The following is a 19,344-nucleotide window of genomic DNA, read 5'->3' on the forward strand; positions in this document are numbered from 1 at the left end:
TTACGCTTTCACGCAAAAACTACTTAACCGATCCGCATGAAACTTTGTACAAATATTCTTGGAGGTGTTAAAAGTAATATAGCATACTTTTTATCCCTACATTAAGCTCGGTTCCTTTGGCAGAGGGGATGAAAGTGTTTGACGTTTTTACACCATAACTCCGACAAATTATAACTGATTTAAATAATTATTATTGTACTATAGAGGTTATAATATGTGTTTAATTTTGCCCAAACTTTGTGTAGATCTGATAAATGTGGTTGGAGATAGAGGAGAGAACTACTCAGCGGACAGCAGCAAACCCCTCATTTAAGGCTTAGCGATACTGAATATTTAAATTTCTACAACTAAATTAAATGCCACATCAAAAAACTAAATCAAACGCAGACGAAGTCGCGGGCAACAGCTAGTAAACAATATTTTCATCGCTTTATGATAAAAAGGTTTAAGCAATTTGAATATCCTTTAACGGTGAAGGAAAACATCGTGACCTGCATGCCTGAGAGTGCACCAAAATGCAATGTTCTCAACGGTTACGAATCTACACTTGGCCAGTGTGATAGACTAAGGCCCAACCCCTTCTCATTCTGAACGGAGACCTGTGGCCTGTAGTGGGCCGACAATGGGTTGATATGATGATGATGATGAAAATAAAGTAAGAGTTAAATATCAATTTAATAATAATTTTCATTATTCTTTACTGTACGGAAACCAAAGGGATTATCAAGTGCAAAGATTGACGGCGTGAAAATGCTTTGAATTCTAGAAGACTTAGAAACGGTAGCAGGCAAAGAAAATTATTAAAAATAAAAAGAGATTTTGTTCATGTACCTACGTCATCATCATCAACGTTTTAATCCATTGGGACATCTACCTACTGCGTGAAAAAAAATATTGAAACAATATAAAAAGTAGAGTCCACTTTTTATACGTAAAGAAGATCATTGGATAGGCTTATTGGTAGGCTTTTATAGCTACCACTCACTCTCATTAGTCATAAATAATAATAATTGTAATTTTACGTGCCTACTTTAAATACGTTTAAAAGACGGAGAGCAATAGGAGAGAGGGAGGATATAAAAAAAAAGCCAAATTTTCAAATTTTCTTTATTCATGTAGGCCTATCACGGGCACTTTTGAAGCGTTCATACATATATGTTTACATAATTGTAAGGGGATGGTGATAACTTCGTTTGCCAACTTAAACCTAAAGGTACGAGGGTTCCACGTGCGCCCTGGTCTAAGAAGAGCCCACAACAAACTTAGCCGGGGAGTTTTTTTTTTGTTATCACCCTATTATATAAACTTTAAACAAATTATCTTATACTTATTTATTGATTCGAGGCTGTTTCCCGAGCACGGCCGCGAAAGCGAGTATGTATTAACATGGTTATATAATATGCCATGTTAATGAATCTAAAATAATTCCTATTTCACTAAATCATTAAATAGTTGATCAGTCAATAATTTGTAAATTAAGTTAGAAATAACTAGGAATATAAAAAGTCCTATTGTATTAAATTATTTTAAATTTGACATTAAAACGATCAAAAGTTGTTTTGAATAACATGTTACTAAAATTCAATATTTTATCTGTAATTAAAATTGTATCTGGGAAAGGCATAAGCTGTTTCGGTTTCCGATTACCGCATTATAGTATAGTGAAAAAAAACTCCACAATAAAAATCGGTTCATAGTTACAATACAGCCGCAGACGAGGTCAATCGAATCTGTATATGATCTACTGTGCTCAGTACTATGCTATTATTATACCAACCTAGTTAAGTGTTGCCAGACGAAGCAACTGCGATGTTCCCGATATGGAAGGAATTTTGACGCGTTGTTTTGGCTCTTCTTTGTGGAATCGGCCTTCCGAACCGGTGGTAGAGTCACTACAAACAGACTGACTTGACGTTTCAAAAGTTCTTATAAACTAGGTTTACTTGAAATAAATGAATTTTAAATTTAGAATTTTGATGTACCATTAAACCGACTTGGTTAAAAAACAGTCACGCGATAAGAATTATTGGTTACAGAGATTTGAGTGCCCTAACCTCTGCGGTAGGAAAATCTGTGTTGCAAGGGTAGTTCCTTCAGATGAGATCTGGGAACATCAATCCGACATCTGACAAACCATTACAATCACAACAGAATTGCAGAATCGATTGACCGAAAGATCGAGAGAGATCTTAATAGGTAAGAAACGATTCCTTTTAGGGCGGCTTGAGTTATTCATAATGTTCTCAACGGCGCGGCGCATGAAGTCTACCAATCAACAGTTGGCCAGCGTGGGAGTCTACGGCCCAAAGCCTTCTCAGTCTGAAGCGGTCATAGCGCATTGGGTAGGAGCTAAACTTCTATTTCGGGGGGCCGAGTTCAATACTAAGCACGTACCTCAAACTTTTCTTAGTTATGTGCGTTTTAAGTAATTAAAATATCACTTGTTTCAACCGTGAAGGAAACATCGTAAGGAAGCCGCATGCCTGGGATCTCCATAATGTTCTCAAAGGTGTGCGGAGTCCACGAAACCGCACTGGGCCAGCGTGGTGGGCCACGGTCTTTACCCCTTCTCATCGTGGGAGACCCTTGCCCTGTAGTGGGCCTGTAATAGGTTCATGATGATGAAGCTTGCCACCAGACAAGACCAGAGCAATTTTATAAATTGCACTCGTGAACCCACTATATCCAATTATAAGACCACCGCGCTGACCGTTGTGCCAGAGAGGTCGTGAAAATTGTATTTCTTCCGTGGCAGGTATAGTTAGGAAAGCTCATATTTAAGCCTGGTAACCCTCACCTCGGCGTATCGCACGCGATTAACAGATTACGGCCCCAGACCACTAACGAGAGGTAACAACTGCTTCCTGCATACGGGCTACGGACCTGCGATCCAGGGAGATTGATAATACTCCACTAGGTTCGTTATTAAACATATTAACTCATTGCTTGCCCACTACGGGGCGCGGGTCTCCTCCCACGATGAGAAGGGGTAAAGGCCCACGCTAACCCAGTGGACATTCGTGGACTCCAGACACATTTGAGAACATCATGGAGATCCCAGGCATGCGTCTTCCTCACGATGTTTTCCTTCACGTGAAAACAACAACAAGTGATATTTTAATTTCTTAAAAGCACATAACTTAGAAAAGTTTGAGGTGCGTGCTGGGTATTGAACTCGGCTCCCCGAAATAGAAGTCGAGTCCTACCCAATGCGCTATCACCGCTTCGTCATCACCATCATCAAAATCAGTCCATTGCTGGTCATAGGTCTCTTGTAGGTCGTTCCAAACTCCTCGATTCTGGGCCGCTTGTATCCGGCCAGCCGCTCCCCGCGACTCGTTTGATGTCGTCTGTCAACCTGGTTGGGGGTCGACCAACGCTGCGCTTACCGGTGCGGGGTTGCCACTCTAACACCTTGGAACCCCAACGTCAATCGGTTTTCCGAGCTATGTGCCCCGCCCATTGCCACTTCTCGACTCGCTGAGCTATGTCGGTAACTCTCTATCTCGGATCTCCTCATTTCCGATTTGATCACGTAGAGATACTCCTAACATGGCCCTTTCCATCGCCCGCATCGCCGCTTCCCTACAACTAAATAAAATACTACTGACTACTAAATAAAATAAAATAAAGAGCCTTTATTCTTCTACCAAAACTAATACATTATTACATGATATAACATTTTTCGTATATAACATTTTTATTCAATTCAATTCAAATTTAAATCAATTTTAAATTTTTATTTATTTGCCGATACAGGTAAATAGGTGTTACAGATAAATATGTAGATCTTAACTGTACCACGCCCAATTGTCATGCAATTCAGATATTGGGAATTATTAAACGTCGTTACTAATTTTCAATTTATTTGATAAAAAATTGTATAAAGCTTTTAGTATAATATAAATTATGCGATGTCTTAAACTGTGTAATCATAAGGTCTAATTTAAGGTAGAAGTCGCCTCATCGGTGCAGGCTCCCCCAAGTTTTTCCAAATATCCCGATCCTTGCACTTAGTCATCCAATCTGTGCCTTTTTTTTGTCTCTAGGTATCCATTCAGTTATTCGTTTAGCCCACCTGGAGTTCAAATTCTACAAACGTGACCAGCCCATTTCCATTTTATATTATTTAATGGACTACGAGATGCGGTGTTTGCGCAGTGAGTAGGAGCTCGACTTCACTTTCGGAGGGCCGAGTTTGAATCCCAGCTCGCACCTCTAACTTTTCTAAGTGGTGGTGTTAAGTAATAAAAATATCACTTGCTTCAACGGTGAACGGTAAACAAAAGCTTAAACCTAAAGAATATGTAAGTACTTGGAATTTAATAACCAAAAAGCAAAAATAAAATAAAATAAAAATAAAGTTGAAACATAAAAAAATCATTTGATTTTTAAAAATATTTTGCTTTTTGTAGTAGAATAATTGAAAAAAAAATTGGCCTGTTCCGATAATCGCGGATCGGGATCTTGTGACCCGTAGACTAACTTGCTAACCAACGAGGCAGATATAAAAAAAAAAAAACATAAGATTATTTTTTTCGGGCTGTTAACCTTCAATCTAAATACAAAATAGGTCACACAAAGAGGTGTCCTGGCCCTTTAACATTCTTCACATTTGCCCCATCACCGGCACCTACATATATCAGTCAATTTGTATGTATTACCGTGTGTTACATCAATTGGATAAGCGGCTCATTCGATCATAGGTAACTACTGGGTAAGTATGATAGTTAAACGCCCGGTTTCTCAGACGATGATCAGATTGCTTGAGAACGATCACTTCTATCTTGGGTCGCCGAAATGGAGATAACATGAAAATAAATAATTAGAAAGGTTACTGAATCAGGCACTAATAAGTACTTTGACCTGTGGTGTAACTACCCTAAGCCAGATGGGCCCTGGGGTGCCTATAGTCATGACATCCCTGAGCTTCGATTAACATCGTTAAAAGATATTATATATGACTAGCTGTTGCCCGCGACTTCGTCCGCTTTTGTTTTTGCTTTCGAAAGACATGTGCCTCATAAATGTGGCAGCACTTTATGTATTTATAGCTAAGCCTGGTGTAAAATCGTCAAACACTTTCGTCCTCTCTCCCGAGAGAACCGAGCTAATTTCTAATACCTTCAGTTATATGTGTACAAAGTTTCGTGATGATTGCGTGAAAGCGTAACAAACAAACTTACATTCACTTTTATAATATTAGTAGGGATAACTAAGTTGCCTAAAGAATTTTAGACTTTAATTTTATGGCCCCTGACCAACAAATCTCGAGGACTCGGACTAGTAATTAAGATTTGAAGAAGTGTACCATATGTAACGAAATACTTGGTCATTACATAATCAGTCTTTAAGCCATCAGCTACACCGCTGGGCATTTATCAGTCTTAATCAGCTCTCCGAGGCAGGACATATTACAATAAAACCTCTTAAAAATTATTAAAATAAATGTAATTCGGACTAAATTATTTCTGTTTGGTTCTTCATTGACATTTTAGATTTCAGCCCCGTGGCCCGTGATTACATAGCGCCAGTGACTTAGCCGTTGTCAGAATCGTTGATTTGATCAGTATCGCAGAAACTGAGGGCTAGTGCAACCACAGTGTAACATAATACTATAGTGGTCATAGATTTTCCCGCAGTCAGTCAGTTGTTGGGCGAAGCGCGCGCGGTACGCAGTGGCTTAAACCGGTACGGTCGGAAGATACGAGCAAAGAGACAGGATGGCGGTCGGGGCTATTTGCTTTTTGGCGGTTCTATGCAGTTTACTACAGCAAGGTTTGTGGTTTTGCTCTGTCACGGTCCATTGAGTTTATCTTAATCATTCTGATCATCAACCCATTAGTCCATTATGTACAGGTCGCCTTTAAGGATGATAAAGGTTTATGCCGTAGTCCACCACTCTGGTCAAGTGCGGATTGGTAGACTTCACACTCCCTTGAGAACACTATCGAGAACTCGCAGGCGTCCGGGTTTCTTCACGATGTTTTCTATCATCGCTGAAGCAAGTGATATTTTAATTACTTAAAACGCACATAATTGAGAAAAGTTACAGGTGCTGGGGTTCGCAATCGGCCCCCGAAAGTGAAGTCGAGCTCCTACCCACTGGGCCATCACCGCTTTTTAGTATTTAACTTCAATTTCATTTTATTCAGCACAATACATAATGCTACATTTACAGTACAATATTTAAAAGAAATTTAATTAAATAATGTAACGTCTGTACATTGTACAAACAGTTTGATCGCAGCCATTTTAAAAATTAACTAATTGTACGAATTTCTAAAACACACAGAAAACCGGAGCGAGAGAAATTTTATGGAGCACTCTCAGACATACAAAGAACCTGAAGATGTATTAAATTGCTTACGAGTTCCCTTTAAGGGAGAGCCTTAATAAAAGTCTCAATACCTCCAATGGTTAAGGGATGTGAATGGCATCTAAGTCATAAGTTCAGTTCCTAATTTTTGGCTTTTGTGATTTTGATAATTCAAGGTCAACGATTTTCTTTTTAATTATAGGTATCCTTTAGAATAAGTATATGCATTGATTGAAAAATTGTATCTGTTACATTGCTCTTATTCGTATTATTTCAATGATTAAGGTTTTTGGTATTTACTTAAGTTACTTAAGGGATGATGGGGCTGGTATATACGTGTTGGATAAAAGCCGTTTGACGCGGAAACGTGAAACTTGTATGTTTGTATTGATTCTATCATCAGCTCAGAAGGCAGGTTCTACAGAGAAGGATTATATCTCAGAAAGTGCGTTTGTCCATCCCTAAAATTTGTAAACAATCAACAGCATGATTATCGCATCTTTGTCTAGTGGTTGGTCTGTTCAGCGATACGATACAAGGTTCTGAATTGAGCAAAAGTCTATTGATTGGTCCTTAGAAAAAAAACTTAGGTTCTGAATTGAGCAAAAGTCTATTGATTGGTCCTTGGAAAAAATTAAGGTTCTGAATTGAGCAAAAGTCTATTGATTACTTACTCAAGTTGTACGTGGCAGGAAACACAGTTGCTGGGAGGGCGTTTCACATCCAGTACGTGTCAAGAACGTGGATAAAAAACGTTTCGTGCGTCTTGATGGAATATGATGCCACGCTTATGACGTATCGCTGTTCAAGAACGGGGACGTCATAAGTTGTAGAGCCATGATATTCTCCTCTGGCCAGACATTTTCTTCCAAGCAACCTTGTCATTAAGAAATTCATCAATTGTATAATAACCTCGCTGTTATAAATGTGTTTTAACACATTTTTTAAACTTATGCATTGGTAGGTCCAATACCATCAACAATCATTAAGTATTGAACGGGGTGGAGGATGAAAGTCTTGTCCAGTTTACATCATAGCCCGGTGATACCTAAACCGACTTTATAGGAGGTTGTCAAATGTCAGATTGATGTCAGCCAATGATTCGCCATTGTCCAATAAGTTACCAAGCGACCGATGTCTTTTTCTTCCACTGCAAACATTATTAATTCGTTCTCTCAACGTTCAATGAAAAAATGTGGCAAATCGAATAACGATTCGATTTTCGGATGGACACTTGCCGATAACCACCTGATGGGTTGCTACGGCGTCACACGGGGGGAGTGGGGCGAGCGCGAAAGGTCGCCATGAGGAGAGCCTCAGGGCTGGACGACATCGGGGGCAGAGTGGGAGACGTCGACCCGAGGGTGCCTCCTGCGAGGGCTCGGCCCTCGGCTCGGTTCGACGTTAATCTGACTGTTGGTGGACTTTTGGACTAATCATTGTTTAGTAGTAGGTAGAATCTGCTTTCCGAACCGGCGGTAGAGTCACACAAACATACATACTTGACGTTTCAAAAGTGCTTATAAAGTAGGCCTACTTGAAATAAATGAATTTGTTTTTTTTTTTTTTTTTGAATTTTTTAGTCCGAACGCCCCCGTGACCTTGGTAACGATCCGAATCGAATATCGAATAACGCGGCATAATAGCCTTAGTACTAAATTGCTCGCACGCAATCGAGCAGTCGTTTTCGAGTATGGAAATACGTGAACATCGGTGTGAAATGAATCTTATTTGTATTAAATTAACGCACAAATTTGACTGCAATGCTTTCCCTCGAGTTTTTGACAGGACGTTTGTAAAATAAAAATCGGAAGTACTGAATTCGCGACTCAAAAGCTAGTGACAATAGATTCATTTTATATTGACGATACAGATTTCAATACTCAAAAACGACTCCTCAATGGCGAGCGAGTAAATCTTGTACTAAGGCTACAGGTAGGCTAAGTAGGCGCGGCTTTTGATTGTTACCTCTCATGTACCTACGGTTTTCCAGGCGTTCTAAAAGAGGTTCTTCCTGCTTAGGACTGCGTTTCACAATGTCCCAGTCATACACATATTCTACATGTACAGGGTCATTGAACAAAGAAAATGGAATAGACTGATTAGAGCGTAAACGTTGCAAGAACACCAGACGAGTGCACGACACCTTGTTGCCGACGTGATCATAAATTTTAACCAAGATTCAAAATCCGATCCATGACCAGGGGGTATTTTAGTTATCGTCCGTCTAACAAGATTGTATTGGATAGAAGCAGTTGTTACTTTGCGGAAATCCATAATATATTACAATGAATTGTAAAGTCAACGTCTCCGTACAGGGTACATTGCCGAAGAGCTGTTTGGTGTGGAGTATAAGTATTTTACCAAGCTTAATTGTAAAAAGAGTTGCTCTGTTTATACATGATTTTTTCCTTCCTACCATGGTGAGCCATCTGCTAGTTCTTTAAACTTCACTTTTTAAAATATACTGCCAACGTATAAATACACGCAGAGCAGGGCCCTTCACCACGGTACTATGATCATACCGTCTTGCCTTCATCTCTACCTAAATATACCGGAAAGTTCTAATTGTACAGAGATGGACCTCCCAGACTGGACTTACTACGTACCTGGTGTGCCGCTTTATCCTATAGTAACTGTACAAAAATAATATTAATAATAACCAATGTCCATTGTCCTCAGGTTTAGCAATAACGTGCTACCAATGCAACAGCCACAACGATTCGCGGTGTCTGATGACCAAGTTGCCGGACACTCTCCGCCTGCCATGCAGCCCCAAGGACACCATGTGCCGAAAGATCTCCCAGGTTGTGGAGTTCGAGATGAACGGCATGCCTCCAGACAGCCGTGTCATCAGGGGCTGCGGATGGGATGACAGCAGCTACAAGGTAAGAAACCATTAGACCCAAACCTCCATTAGTCTGCTTTAACCGGGTATAATTTCCCAGCTCGATAAGTTGCAAAGTGTAGTAACTTCTACAGATCGTCATTTCAGATAAAATTATGTAGAAACTTCATTTGACTTATATTTACCAACTGCTGTGAAAGCTTTACTGATCAATCCCTTTGTTGCAGGGCCGTTGCTACCAACGCTCAGGTTTTGGAGGCAGACAGGAAGTGTGTTCGTGCTTAGAAGACGGTTGTAATTCCGCATCCGTGCCGGTAGTAGCCACTGTTCTAATGCTCCTCACATTCGCATTACTAAGGTTCTAATTAACCTCATAAAACCAAGACATTTCAAGGTTATCTACCTTTAAACTAATATAACAATGTCGCGACTGACAGGCACCATTCAGCCTAAATCCTTGGACAAGTTATTTGAACTTTGGATAAGTGGACTAGAAAGAATTGTAGACATAAATCTAAGGGATTATAATGATTGTACGGAGATCTCTGATTTTTGAACGCACCAGAAAATAATTAACTTATTTGGAAAATCAACCATTATTCTAGGTCAATTTGATATGGATTTAAGTTATGTGAGTAGATCTGGGCACTTCTGTTTTTTTTTCTCTTTAAACTGTGAAAATATCTTAGTTCCATGAGAAACCATATAAACCACATAGAACCAGAATTAGTGTTGCTTCACTTAGAACTTGGATCTTAGTTGCGCTTTCCTGATTCTTTCCAAGGATTCCATAGTAGATACAAAATATTATTGAGGAAGGATTTACTCTTATGTTCTAATAACAATTTATTTCCTATTAGGATTTCCGGACTAGATACTCTTGTTGCGTCCAAACAAAAGTTACACATTATAAATTACTTCGGAGGTTGGACCAGATAATCTTGAAATGTCTGGCCTAAAAGCACTAGTCTTGTACATTGTATTGTACTTGGCCTAACTAGGCTGTAGATATATTAGGAAGTAAATTATATTATTAATTTTTAGATGCGAGTTTCTATAGAATGAATGGAACTCTTCCGATGCAGAAGTAGATATAAATAGGTGGTTTAAAATGGGGGGGTAATTGTGTGCCGCATTTCTAATGGATTAGCTTAACTCAAAACGATTGCAACTACTTACTTTTATTTGTCTATAATAGACCGGTTGATTTTGATAAAATGCATGCACCTGTATCGATTATTCCTAAGATATAATTTTTATGTTATTTTGAGATGATGTTACTAGAAATCAATCGGAGCGGCTAGTTACCAAAGGAAGTGTAGAAATTAGATATATAACCAATGTAGATCACCATCGATGCATATCAACAATTTTGATAATACTACATTAAAAGGTGGTTCCATAGCTAATATTATTTTAAGTAATGCATATAATTTTTTGTACGGACTTGGCAATATCGTAAAACTAACAAAGAACGAATCGTGCAAATTGCAAGAGAAGTTCAGGGAAAGGAATGCTCTTGATGCGTGAATGTAATAAATAATTAAGATAAAGATGTTTCTGAATAATCTAGGTATGAATGATGATGTGAGATTGTGAACAAGCATAAATCTATTTTCGATAGAGATAAATTTTAAATCACCTAATATCTTTGTCCTGAGTGATGTACAACTATGTGAGCTCTGATTACAATTATGGCACCTCTTGATACCAGGGAAATTTTGAGAGAATCACAGTTCTTTAAATGTTGGAACCACAATTATATTTGGCACACCAAAAACTTGATAAACCCTGTTTGCATACAAAAAGTGCGACAAGTTTACAACTACCGAAGTTAGCTTATGAATTCTGTATGGAACTGAGGGCTCCCATGTTCAGTAACTTATCTGGCTGGTTGATCAGTAATTGTCTTATATAACGCAAAATTTAGAGCCGCTAGCATACTTCGTTGACATATCACTATCTTGTTTAAAACTATCGGAAAAGTTACAGAATATGGGAGAAGGTCGCCGTTCGATTTAGAACCTTCGGGAGAGCTTCTCAATCAAGTATAAGGCTGGTAACTATATTTCACAAAGTCTTTTGTTTATCGCTGCGCTTGCAATGTACCCAAATTGACCAAAATGGGGCAAACCGCTCCACTGGGACGCACAGTATTTTATAGATACTACCCTAATACAACCCATTGTATCATACTACTAAAATTTTCATGAGCACAGCCATTATTGAAACAATAAATAAGCTTATTCCATCACATCTACCGACGTGGAAAACTAGACCAGGTCATAGCTTATGCTTAATGGAACGGTGGCTGATTACTCTGATGCTATTAGTGAACTAGCGCGACACTGTACAGGTGAACACAGATTTATATGCCAAGGATTTAGTTATATCTATTACATACGGACATTGATTCTCTGATTTGATCTCTACAAATCGTAATTTTCGTTTAGATTCTCAGAACTACGGCATAATGTACCAAACGGATAACTCATTACAATAATTTCCGTACATTCCCTTAAGTCAAAACATCACTCGATGCCATTTTTTTAAGAACTATAGATCAATCTTTGACAGAGTATCTGCGATCACCCCTGGCGTAGCCCAGAGTAACCATAGATGGTAAGCGATAGAAATGTAGAAAACCATGATTATTTGACGTAACATGACTGTATCTCAGTTGACACTAAATTTATCTAGGCACTATGGAAAGTGGCCATCAAATAATGTCCAAACCATTATTATGCATTACGTAATTGTACGTGCCAATCGAGTCGAAATGAACTCAATTGGTCACTTAGGTTTCAGAATGCAAAATATGGATTCAACAGGTTATTTGGTGGCAACTTTTAAAGTGTTTGTTTAATTTGGTGACAACTCAGATACAAATCAGAGTGCAGATCTGATATCGAGAACCGTTCTAAGCGTTTACATTTGTCTAAGTGTTTTTTTGTCATTGAATTGTATCGTTGTCGTCAATTTGAATTCATTTTGTATCATATTTCTTGAAACGAACTAAATTATGAGTCATTTAAAAATTTGACTTTTAACTCTATTATTTTAGTTTTCTAAGTAAAAAATTAGTTATCTTTCGACTACTGTCATTTGACATTGCAGGTGGAATTAAATACACTCTGTATTTATCACCGACTGTACTAACAAAACAGTGTTAATGATGCACAACTTAGCGATGGTTTGTAAATAGAAGATAACACGTCAAATATAACACTGCCTCCTTAATGCTCTAATCAGTTCAGATTACCAACGTTTTCATGTATTACATAACATTGTATTTATTGCACTCTTGTGCAATAATAGCTTTACTGTTGTGTTTGTTAATTGCGAGTATTTATTAAACGTTTTTCATTATCTTGCTTTTTTTATTTTGAGCCTTAAACTTGTTTAAATTTCTTATCTAAGATTTTTACGATATAGAAAACTGGCTTTGTATAAATTAACACGCACAGGATGTTACCATTGTATTCTATTAATACTATGTTATTAATATATCATGAGGCTTATGTCTTTTTACCTGCGGTACATTTGCATTGATTAATATCATTATTATTCAAGCATAGATTTTTAAATTTTCTACTTAACAATAATTAACTATATTATGTCAAAATGAAAATATCTTTAAATTATACCAGACACTTCTAATATTAACTTTAATGGTGATATTTAGTTTTTTTTTCAAGAATTTCTTATAGATTTCTTTTCATACCCATTTTTGACAAGCAGGCAGTTATTATTTTTTACGGTATAATTTTTTTATCCATGAAGTATATTTCTGTCTTTGATTTCTTTGTGTTGCAGAATAATCCTACCTATAAAATTATCTAAATTCGCATTAATACATGATTCTTTACGATTTATTACAAAAAATGCCTTGGTTACTTTAAAGGCTAATGTAGCCTGACAACGTCTGTGTAATATGGATATTCCTATAGTGGCAAGATGGAACATACAGTGCCATGTGGTACATCACTTAGTAGCTAGCTCGACCCAAAAAGTGACCCGTTAAACACTTTTTCTTACAACTGTAATCAGAAATAATGATAAAAGAACACTATGGAAGCCTATAGACCAAAATATCATAAAAACTGCAAACGAAGAAGCTTAACAAGAAGATCTTGTAAACAAATATATTCTCAAATGAAACTAGATAAATTATTTTTTAAACAAGAAAAGATTTGAATAAAGAAACACTTATCTTTATATGAGATCTCTACCAGTGATTCTAGGGAGTCGGAGAGATGGAGAGGAATGGAAATTACGGTAAACAAGAGGAAAAGAATCGCTACCAGTGACCGTAGGCAGTGGAGAAGAAAGGAAAATAGGTAAGAGTATAAAAATGTTAAAGAATGTTATACAAACTTTGCAACACTCAAAACCAGAATCATAAATGCCAGAGTATAATCTATCGAAAATAATCAAAGTATCAGTCGAATTTCAACTCCCAAATACTTGTACTACCTTAATTGTGTAACGATCTAAATTGCGTCCATCCGTTACGCGGCAACATCTGATTCAATGAGTGACATCCTCTCTATATCCTCGTTTAGATATGACACAACCCGTACACTGCAGTATAGATAAGTTTCAGACAGCTTTTAACCTGTTGCTATATGCTGAGTCTAAGTTCTAACGCAGTCAGATGTGAGATACCCGCAGTGCAGACATGAAGTGTTCCGGTCTTGCAACTGTGATACTCTTTGGACTCATACATTATGGTAGGTCAAGACTTTATTTGTATTTATTTTTTGTTTTGTTTAATGAATTGTTTCCATTGCTGAAAGAGTTGACTTAACGGACTTCAATTAGGTATAGTTTTCTTATTTTAGTTTCTTCTTTAGTGTAGAAATCCCCTCGTGATGTTAACAATGCCTACATATATCATCCTATATATCACGATATACATCATAATCAACATCATTGTCAATAAATTACCGAACAACTACAGGACACGGGTCTCTTTTTAAAATAAAGAGGTCTTTTCTAGGTTTTCCCTTTAGCGCCTTTGGTTGCCTGGAAGAAATCGCTATGTAGCGGTAGCCGGTAAGGCCACCCAATTGTACTCTCTTGCTCTATGTGTATATCTCTGTAACTACTTTTTTCTTTGGTGTACAATAATAGTGTATTCATTCATTCATTTATCCTTGTCCCCCCACGCTGGCCCAAGTGCGGATTGGTAGACTTCACACACCTCTGAGTACCGACATACATCATATAAGTCATAAAAATAAGACATTTAGTAATTCCGACTTTTACTTTGGCATCAACATCAGGTTAGTCCACCACGCTGGCCCAGTGTGGATTGGAGGACTCCATCCACACAACTTTGAGAACATTATGTAGAACTCTCAGGAATGCATGTTTCCTCACGATGTTTTCCTTAGAAAAGTTAGAGGTGCGTTCTGGGATACGACCTCGGCTCCCTGAAAGTGAAGTCGAGCTCCTACCCACTGAGCTATCAGCGCTTCTGCAACGTTGGCAACATTTGACATAAAAGCTACAATTTACATTTCTCTTCTATATATGGCTTTTGAATCTCGGTACGCGTACCACTCACTTGAATGATTGTTTAAGTGTTCATTCAGTCATTCATTCTTCCGATGTCGTTAGTTCTACTTTTGTGTTTTGTAGCTTTCATTTTATTGTACTACGGAAGAAACTTTGTCAGGCGTATATCATAAATATTCTAGCCAGCAATTTGTAAATGTCGATTTGGAATAAATACTTGGAAACAGAATTCGGTGCTTTATCTAACGTGAGCTGCAACATGTAGCTGTGAGATTAACAAGTATAAGTATAATATATTTAAAATTTTGAATACCTGCTGTTGTCCGCGGTTTCGTACGCGGATTTTGGCTTTTTATGAATCCTGCGGGAACTGTACATTTTCCAGGGATAAAAAGTAGCCTATGTTAATCCAGGGTATAATCTATCTCCATTCCAAAATTCTATCAAATTGGTTCAGTAGTTTTTGCGTGACAGAGTAACAAATACCCATCCATCCATCCTTACAAACTTTCACATTTATAATATACTAGCTGTTGCCCGCGACTTCTTCTGCGTTTGATTTTGTTTTTAAAGTATTTTCGCTGATGAGTTCTGTCCTATATCTCCAACCACATTAATCAGATCTACACAAAGTTTGGTCAAAATTAAACACATATTGTAACCTCTATAGTACAAAAATAATTATTTAAATCGGTTATTATTTGTCGGAGTTATGGTGTAAAATCGTCAAACACTTTCATCCCCTCTCCCAAAGAAACTGAGCTTAATTTTGGGATAAAAAGTATCCTATGTTACTTCTATTACTTCCAAAAATTTGTGTACAAAGTTTCACGAGGATCGGTTAAGTAGTTTTTGTGTGAAAGCGTAACAAACAAACTTACATTGACATTTCTAATATTGTAGGGATAGAGATAGGGAAGTATAATTTAAAATTTCACGAACTATGTAGTTAAAAAAAAGTCGTAAAAGACAAATTCAAATTGAAATTCTTTATTTTGGAAAAAATATGGCAGGTACTGAACACTTATACATAGATGTTATTATTTTATGTTTCACGCATATTTTATCGTTAACATCGACGTCCAAATTTTGGGGCAAATTAGAAAAGCATACAATTAAGTTTAATGTGTTAGTTGTAATGAATACAACTGTATTTTAGATCTTGGTATTTTTCTTTAAGCCTTTATAGGCATACTCTAAACAATCGCTACGAAGGAACTGTAATCCGGACACGACCTTCTGTCATGAAGTAAACGACAAAGAAGAAAGAAGGCGTACTCTGACCATCCTTAGTGTTGCAGGATCCGCTATAGTCTGCTACGAATGCAATAGTGCCATCAACGCCATGTGCTCGGGAACCAACCTGCCGGAGAGCTTGAAGCGGAACTGCTCCGATCATGACCGAGGAGTAACTCATACACTTTGCAGGTGATATAACAATCTTAGCAGGTTTTTCTAAACCGTCTTCCATGTTTTTATTGCTAGACTAGAACCAGTCCATTCGAGTACAACCTACCTAAGTACCTACCCTTTTTTATTTCGGGGGGGAAAGCACTTCAATCAGGGGGACGTTTGCTGATTTATTCGTACTCGTATTTAAGAATATATCATATGTTATAGTATTAGTTTATTGTCTTTTATATTTATTAATATTATTATTATTTTATGTGTGTAATCTTTATTATTAGTGTGTAATTATTCATAAATACGAGTATATAACCCCACCAATCGGTTTCTCTTGGTTTTCTTAAACCTAAGGTTGCTTGGAAGAGATCGCCACAAAGCGATAATTTTTTTTAATAGAAATAGTTGAGAGACCAATCAGATGGCCCACCTGTAAGTGGAAAACCACCGCCTATAAACACAGGAACAGGGCTTACAAGGAGCTCGTCCTGCTACATGACGCCCTGTATCCATCAATTTGAGCCGTAGGTGTTAAGCCACATGTGTCTGTAATTATACCGGCAACCATGCCCCGTTCGACTGGAACAACATTAAACATTGCATTGCAACAATAAAATTGAAAAATGCAAAAAAAACATAAATCTCTACTTCTGCTGTGTTAGAATAATTCCGGAGGAACAGTGTTGTAAAATTCCTGAGCACACTTTCCGAAGTATACCTAACCTATAAAATACCATAACGTTAACGATATTTTCATTATTTTTGTAAAGTATGATATATTCATTAAAGGTTCAAGTAACGTATTGGTAAAAATAGTTACAATATTAAATCAATGCAAGTATTCGTAAAGAAAAATCACCAAATTATTGCTTTCAGAAAGATTATCCAACACGTAGACCATGGAATCAATGGTCAAGTGCCAACTGGTAGAGTCATAAGAAGCTGTGGATGGGACGAATCTAAATATAAGGTAACACCACGAATAACTCTCCTGAACCCTGAGAGAGGTGATTGTTAAAAAGGCTTGTGAGTATGTATGTCAAGTTGTTTATATGAAGAAGGTTCGAGACTTTACAAATGGGTAAGGGGAGTAACTATACAATGTGTAAATGAAAACCGAAATATTACTTTACAGGCTTTAGGGTTACATTATTTACTGTCTTTGAGACTTATCTGGGAAACTACTGCCATAGGTTTTACTTGAAGTGATCAGATACATAAACAAAACAACACTTCACAGGGCATTCAAGGTGCACGTCCTGCAACATGCCATCGTATGTCCATCACTGTGACGGCCGAGTGGCGCAGTGGGCAGCGACCCTGCTTCCTTAGTCCAAGGTCGTGGATTCGATTCCCACAAATGGAAAATGTTTGTGTGATGAGCATGAATGTTTTTCAGTGTCTGGGTGTTTATATGTATATTATAAGTATTTATGTATATTATTAATCAAAATATTCATCAGTCATCTTAGAACCCATAAAACAAGTTACGCTTACTTTTGGGCTAGATGGCGATGTGTGCATTGTCGTAGTATATTTATTTATTTATTTATTTAAGACTGATGTGAAAGGCATATACTAATTTCGGCATCGACGGTAGGAGAGCCGTAGCTTAATTGGATTATGCGCTCAAGCCGAGATAGCCAGAGAGTCGCAGGTTCAAATCCAGTCAGTTCCGAAAATTTTTATATGCATTTTAAATTCATAAAATTTAACAAGTGTAAGTAAAAACACTAATAAAAATTATAAAAATGATAAAAATGTATGTCACCAGGGTTCCTGTTATCATCGGTCTGGGTACGGAGGTCGACAGGAGGTCTGCGCGTGCTCAACAGACTTGTGCAACGGGTCCCACCGCCAGACAGCTTCTATGCTCTTCACCATATCTTCCTTATTAATCCTTCAGAAAAACGGTCTTACTTTGATAGTGTATATAGTTTGATACTCCCCAACAGGTTAGCCCGCTACCATCTTAGACTGCGTCATCAATTACCACCAGCACGGCTAGTATGGGCAGGAGACAATTATCTCTCCTACCTCCATCGAATTAAAAATCCACAGCACCGGCCCAAACCCATGTGCACCAAAATTTACAACAAAATCCTGGAAAATATAAAAGAAAAAGAAAGTATAAACTTATTTACAAAATCCTTAAAACATTACTTGCTGGAGAAAGCTTATTATAAAATAAATGACTTCCTAAATGAGAATATTTAATATTGACAATAATAAGTCCGCCTCTCAATCTGGTTACAGCGCCCTCACAGGGTTCCATTTCAAAAGTAAACATTAGATTGACATTCTTTTTGAACAATATAATTATTATGTAATCTATATGACATTGTAATGGACTTGTAATTGAATAAATCTCCCCGGGGTAAGGATAAAAATGTCTTCTCCCACAGCTTTATCAACTCTCAGAGCACTGGCGCACAAGTGGAAATAATATCCAAATAATATATGTGTAATAAACTTCGCCTATTCCATGTTCACGTGCTTTAGCATGTGGAAACGTTAGTTCCCTGCCAGGGATATAATCGGAGGATATATATTTAGCCTCCTGCCTGTGCTAGCCCTGCATGTGACGTTGCAGTCAAGAGCTAACCTGTAGAAATATTTAAAAAAAAAAATTGTGCTGACGAATATTTACTGGAAACCTGTACAGGTATACAAAAGTTAAGACGAAAGAGGTCTTAGTGGTCTCAAATCATCCCTATCCCTATCCCTATCCCTACTAATATTATAAATGTCAATGTAAGTTTGTTTGTTACGCTTTTACGCAAAAACTACTTAACCGATCCTCATGAAACTTTGTACACATGTTTTTGGAAATGTTAGAAGTAATATAGGATACTTTTTATTCCGACCTTAAGCTCGGTTTCTTTGGGAGAGGGGGTGAAAGTGTTTGACGATTTTATACCATAACTCTGACAAATTATAACCGATTTAAATAATTATTTTTGTACTATAGAGGTAATAATATGTGTTTAATTTTGCCCAAACTTTGTGTAGATCTGATGAATGTGGTTGGAGATAGAGGACAGAACTCCTCAGCGGACGGCAGCAAATCCCTCATTTAAGGCTTAGCGTTACTGAATGCTTTAATTTTTTTTAGAACTGCAACTAAATTGAATGCCACATCAAAAAAACAAAATCAAACGCAGACGAAGTCGCGGGCATCAGCTAGTCATTTATAAAACTAGCTGATCCCCGCACCTCGTTTATCACGGTTTTTACAAAACCCGTGGGC

The 19,344-nt window shown here is 37.5% G+C and overlaps 2 protein-coding genes across 2 annotated transcripts; both read left to right on the forward strand.

Moving 5' to 3' along the window:
* Positions 1-5,634: 5,634 nt before the first annotated feature.
* On the forward strand, positions 5,635-12,537 carry LOC120630946. The gene is made up of 3 exons (XM_039900312.1): positions 5,635-5,778; positions 9,002-9,207; positions 9,395-12,537. The coding sequence occupies exons 1-3, from the start codon at positions 5,724-5,726 to the stop codon at positions 9,530-9,532; spliced, it is 399 nt and encodes a 132-aa protein (XP_039756246.1). The 5' UTR covers positions 5,635-5,723; the 3' UTR covers positions 9,533-12,537.
* A 1,310-nt stretch (positions 12,538-13,847) lies between these two features.
* LOC120630945 lies at positions 13,848-18,170 on the forward strand. The gene is made up of 4 exons (XM_039900310.1): positions 13,848-13,900; positions 15,992-16,118; positions 16,971-17,064; positions 17,869-18,170. The coding sequence occupies exons 1-4, from the start codon at positions 13,849-13,851 to the stop codon at positions 18,034-18,036; spliced, it is 441 nt and encodes a 146-aa protein (XP_039756244.1). The 5' UTR covers position 13,848; the 3' UTR covers positions 18,037-18,170.
* The last annotated feature ends 1,174 nt before the right edge of the window (positions 18,171-19,344 follow it).

Source organism: Pararge aegeria, chromosome 17 (assembly GCF_905163445.1).
Source record: "Pararge aegeria chromosome 17, ilParAegt1.1, whole genome shotgun sequence".
Taxonomy (NCBI): Eukaryota; Metazoa; Arthropoda; class Insecta; order Lepidoptera; family Nymphalidae; genus Pararge; species Pararge aegeria.

Bases quoted from the DNA above. Each gene is read 5' to 3' on its own strand.
- LOC120630945 (XM_039900310.1), top strand. From the start codon at position 13,849: ATGAAGTGTTCCGGTCTTGCAACTGTGATACTCTTTGGACTCATACAT. The intron at 16,119-16,970 runs GTGATATAACAA...TATTGCTTTCAG, and splicing joins GTAACTCATACACTTTGCAG to AAAGATTATCCAACACGTAG. The intron at 17,065-17,868 runs GTAACACCACGA...GTATGTCACCAG, and splicing joins GGGACGAATCTAAATATAAG to GGTTCCTGTTATCATCGGTC.
- LOC120630946 (XM_039900312.1), top strand. From the start codon at position 5,724: ATGGCGGTCGGGGCTATTTGCTTTTTGGCGGTTCTATGCAGTTTACTA. The intron at 5,779-9,001 runs GTTTGTGGTTTT...CATTGTCCTCAG, and splicing joins ATGCAGTTTACTACAGCAAG to GTTTAGCAATAACGTGCTAC. The intron at 9,208-9,394 runs GTAAGAAACCAT...CCTTTGTTGCAG, and splicing joins GGGATGACAGCAGCTACAAG to GGCCGTTGCTACCAACGCTC.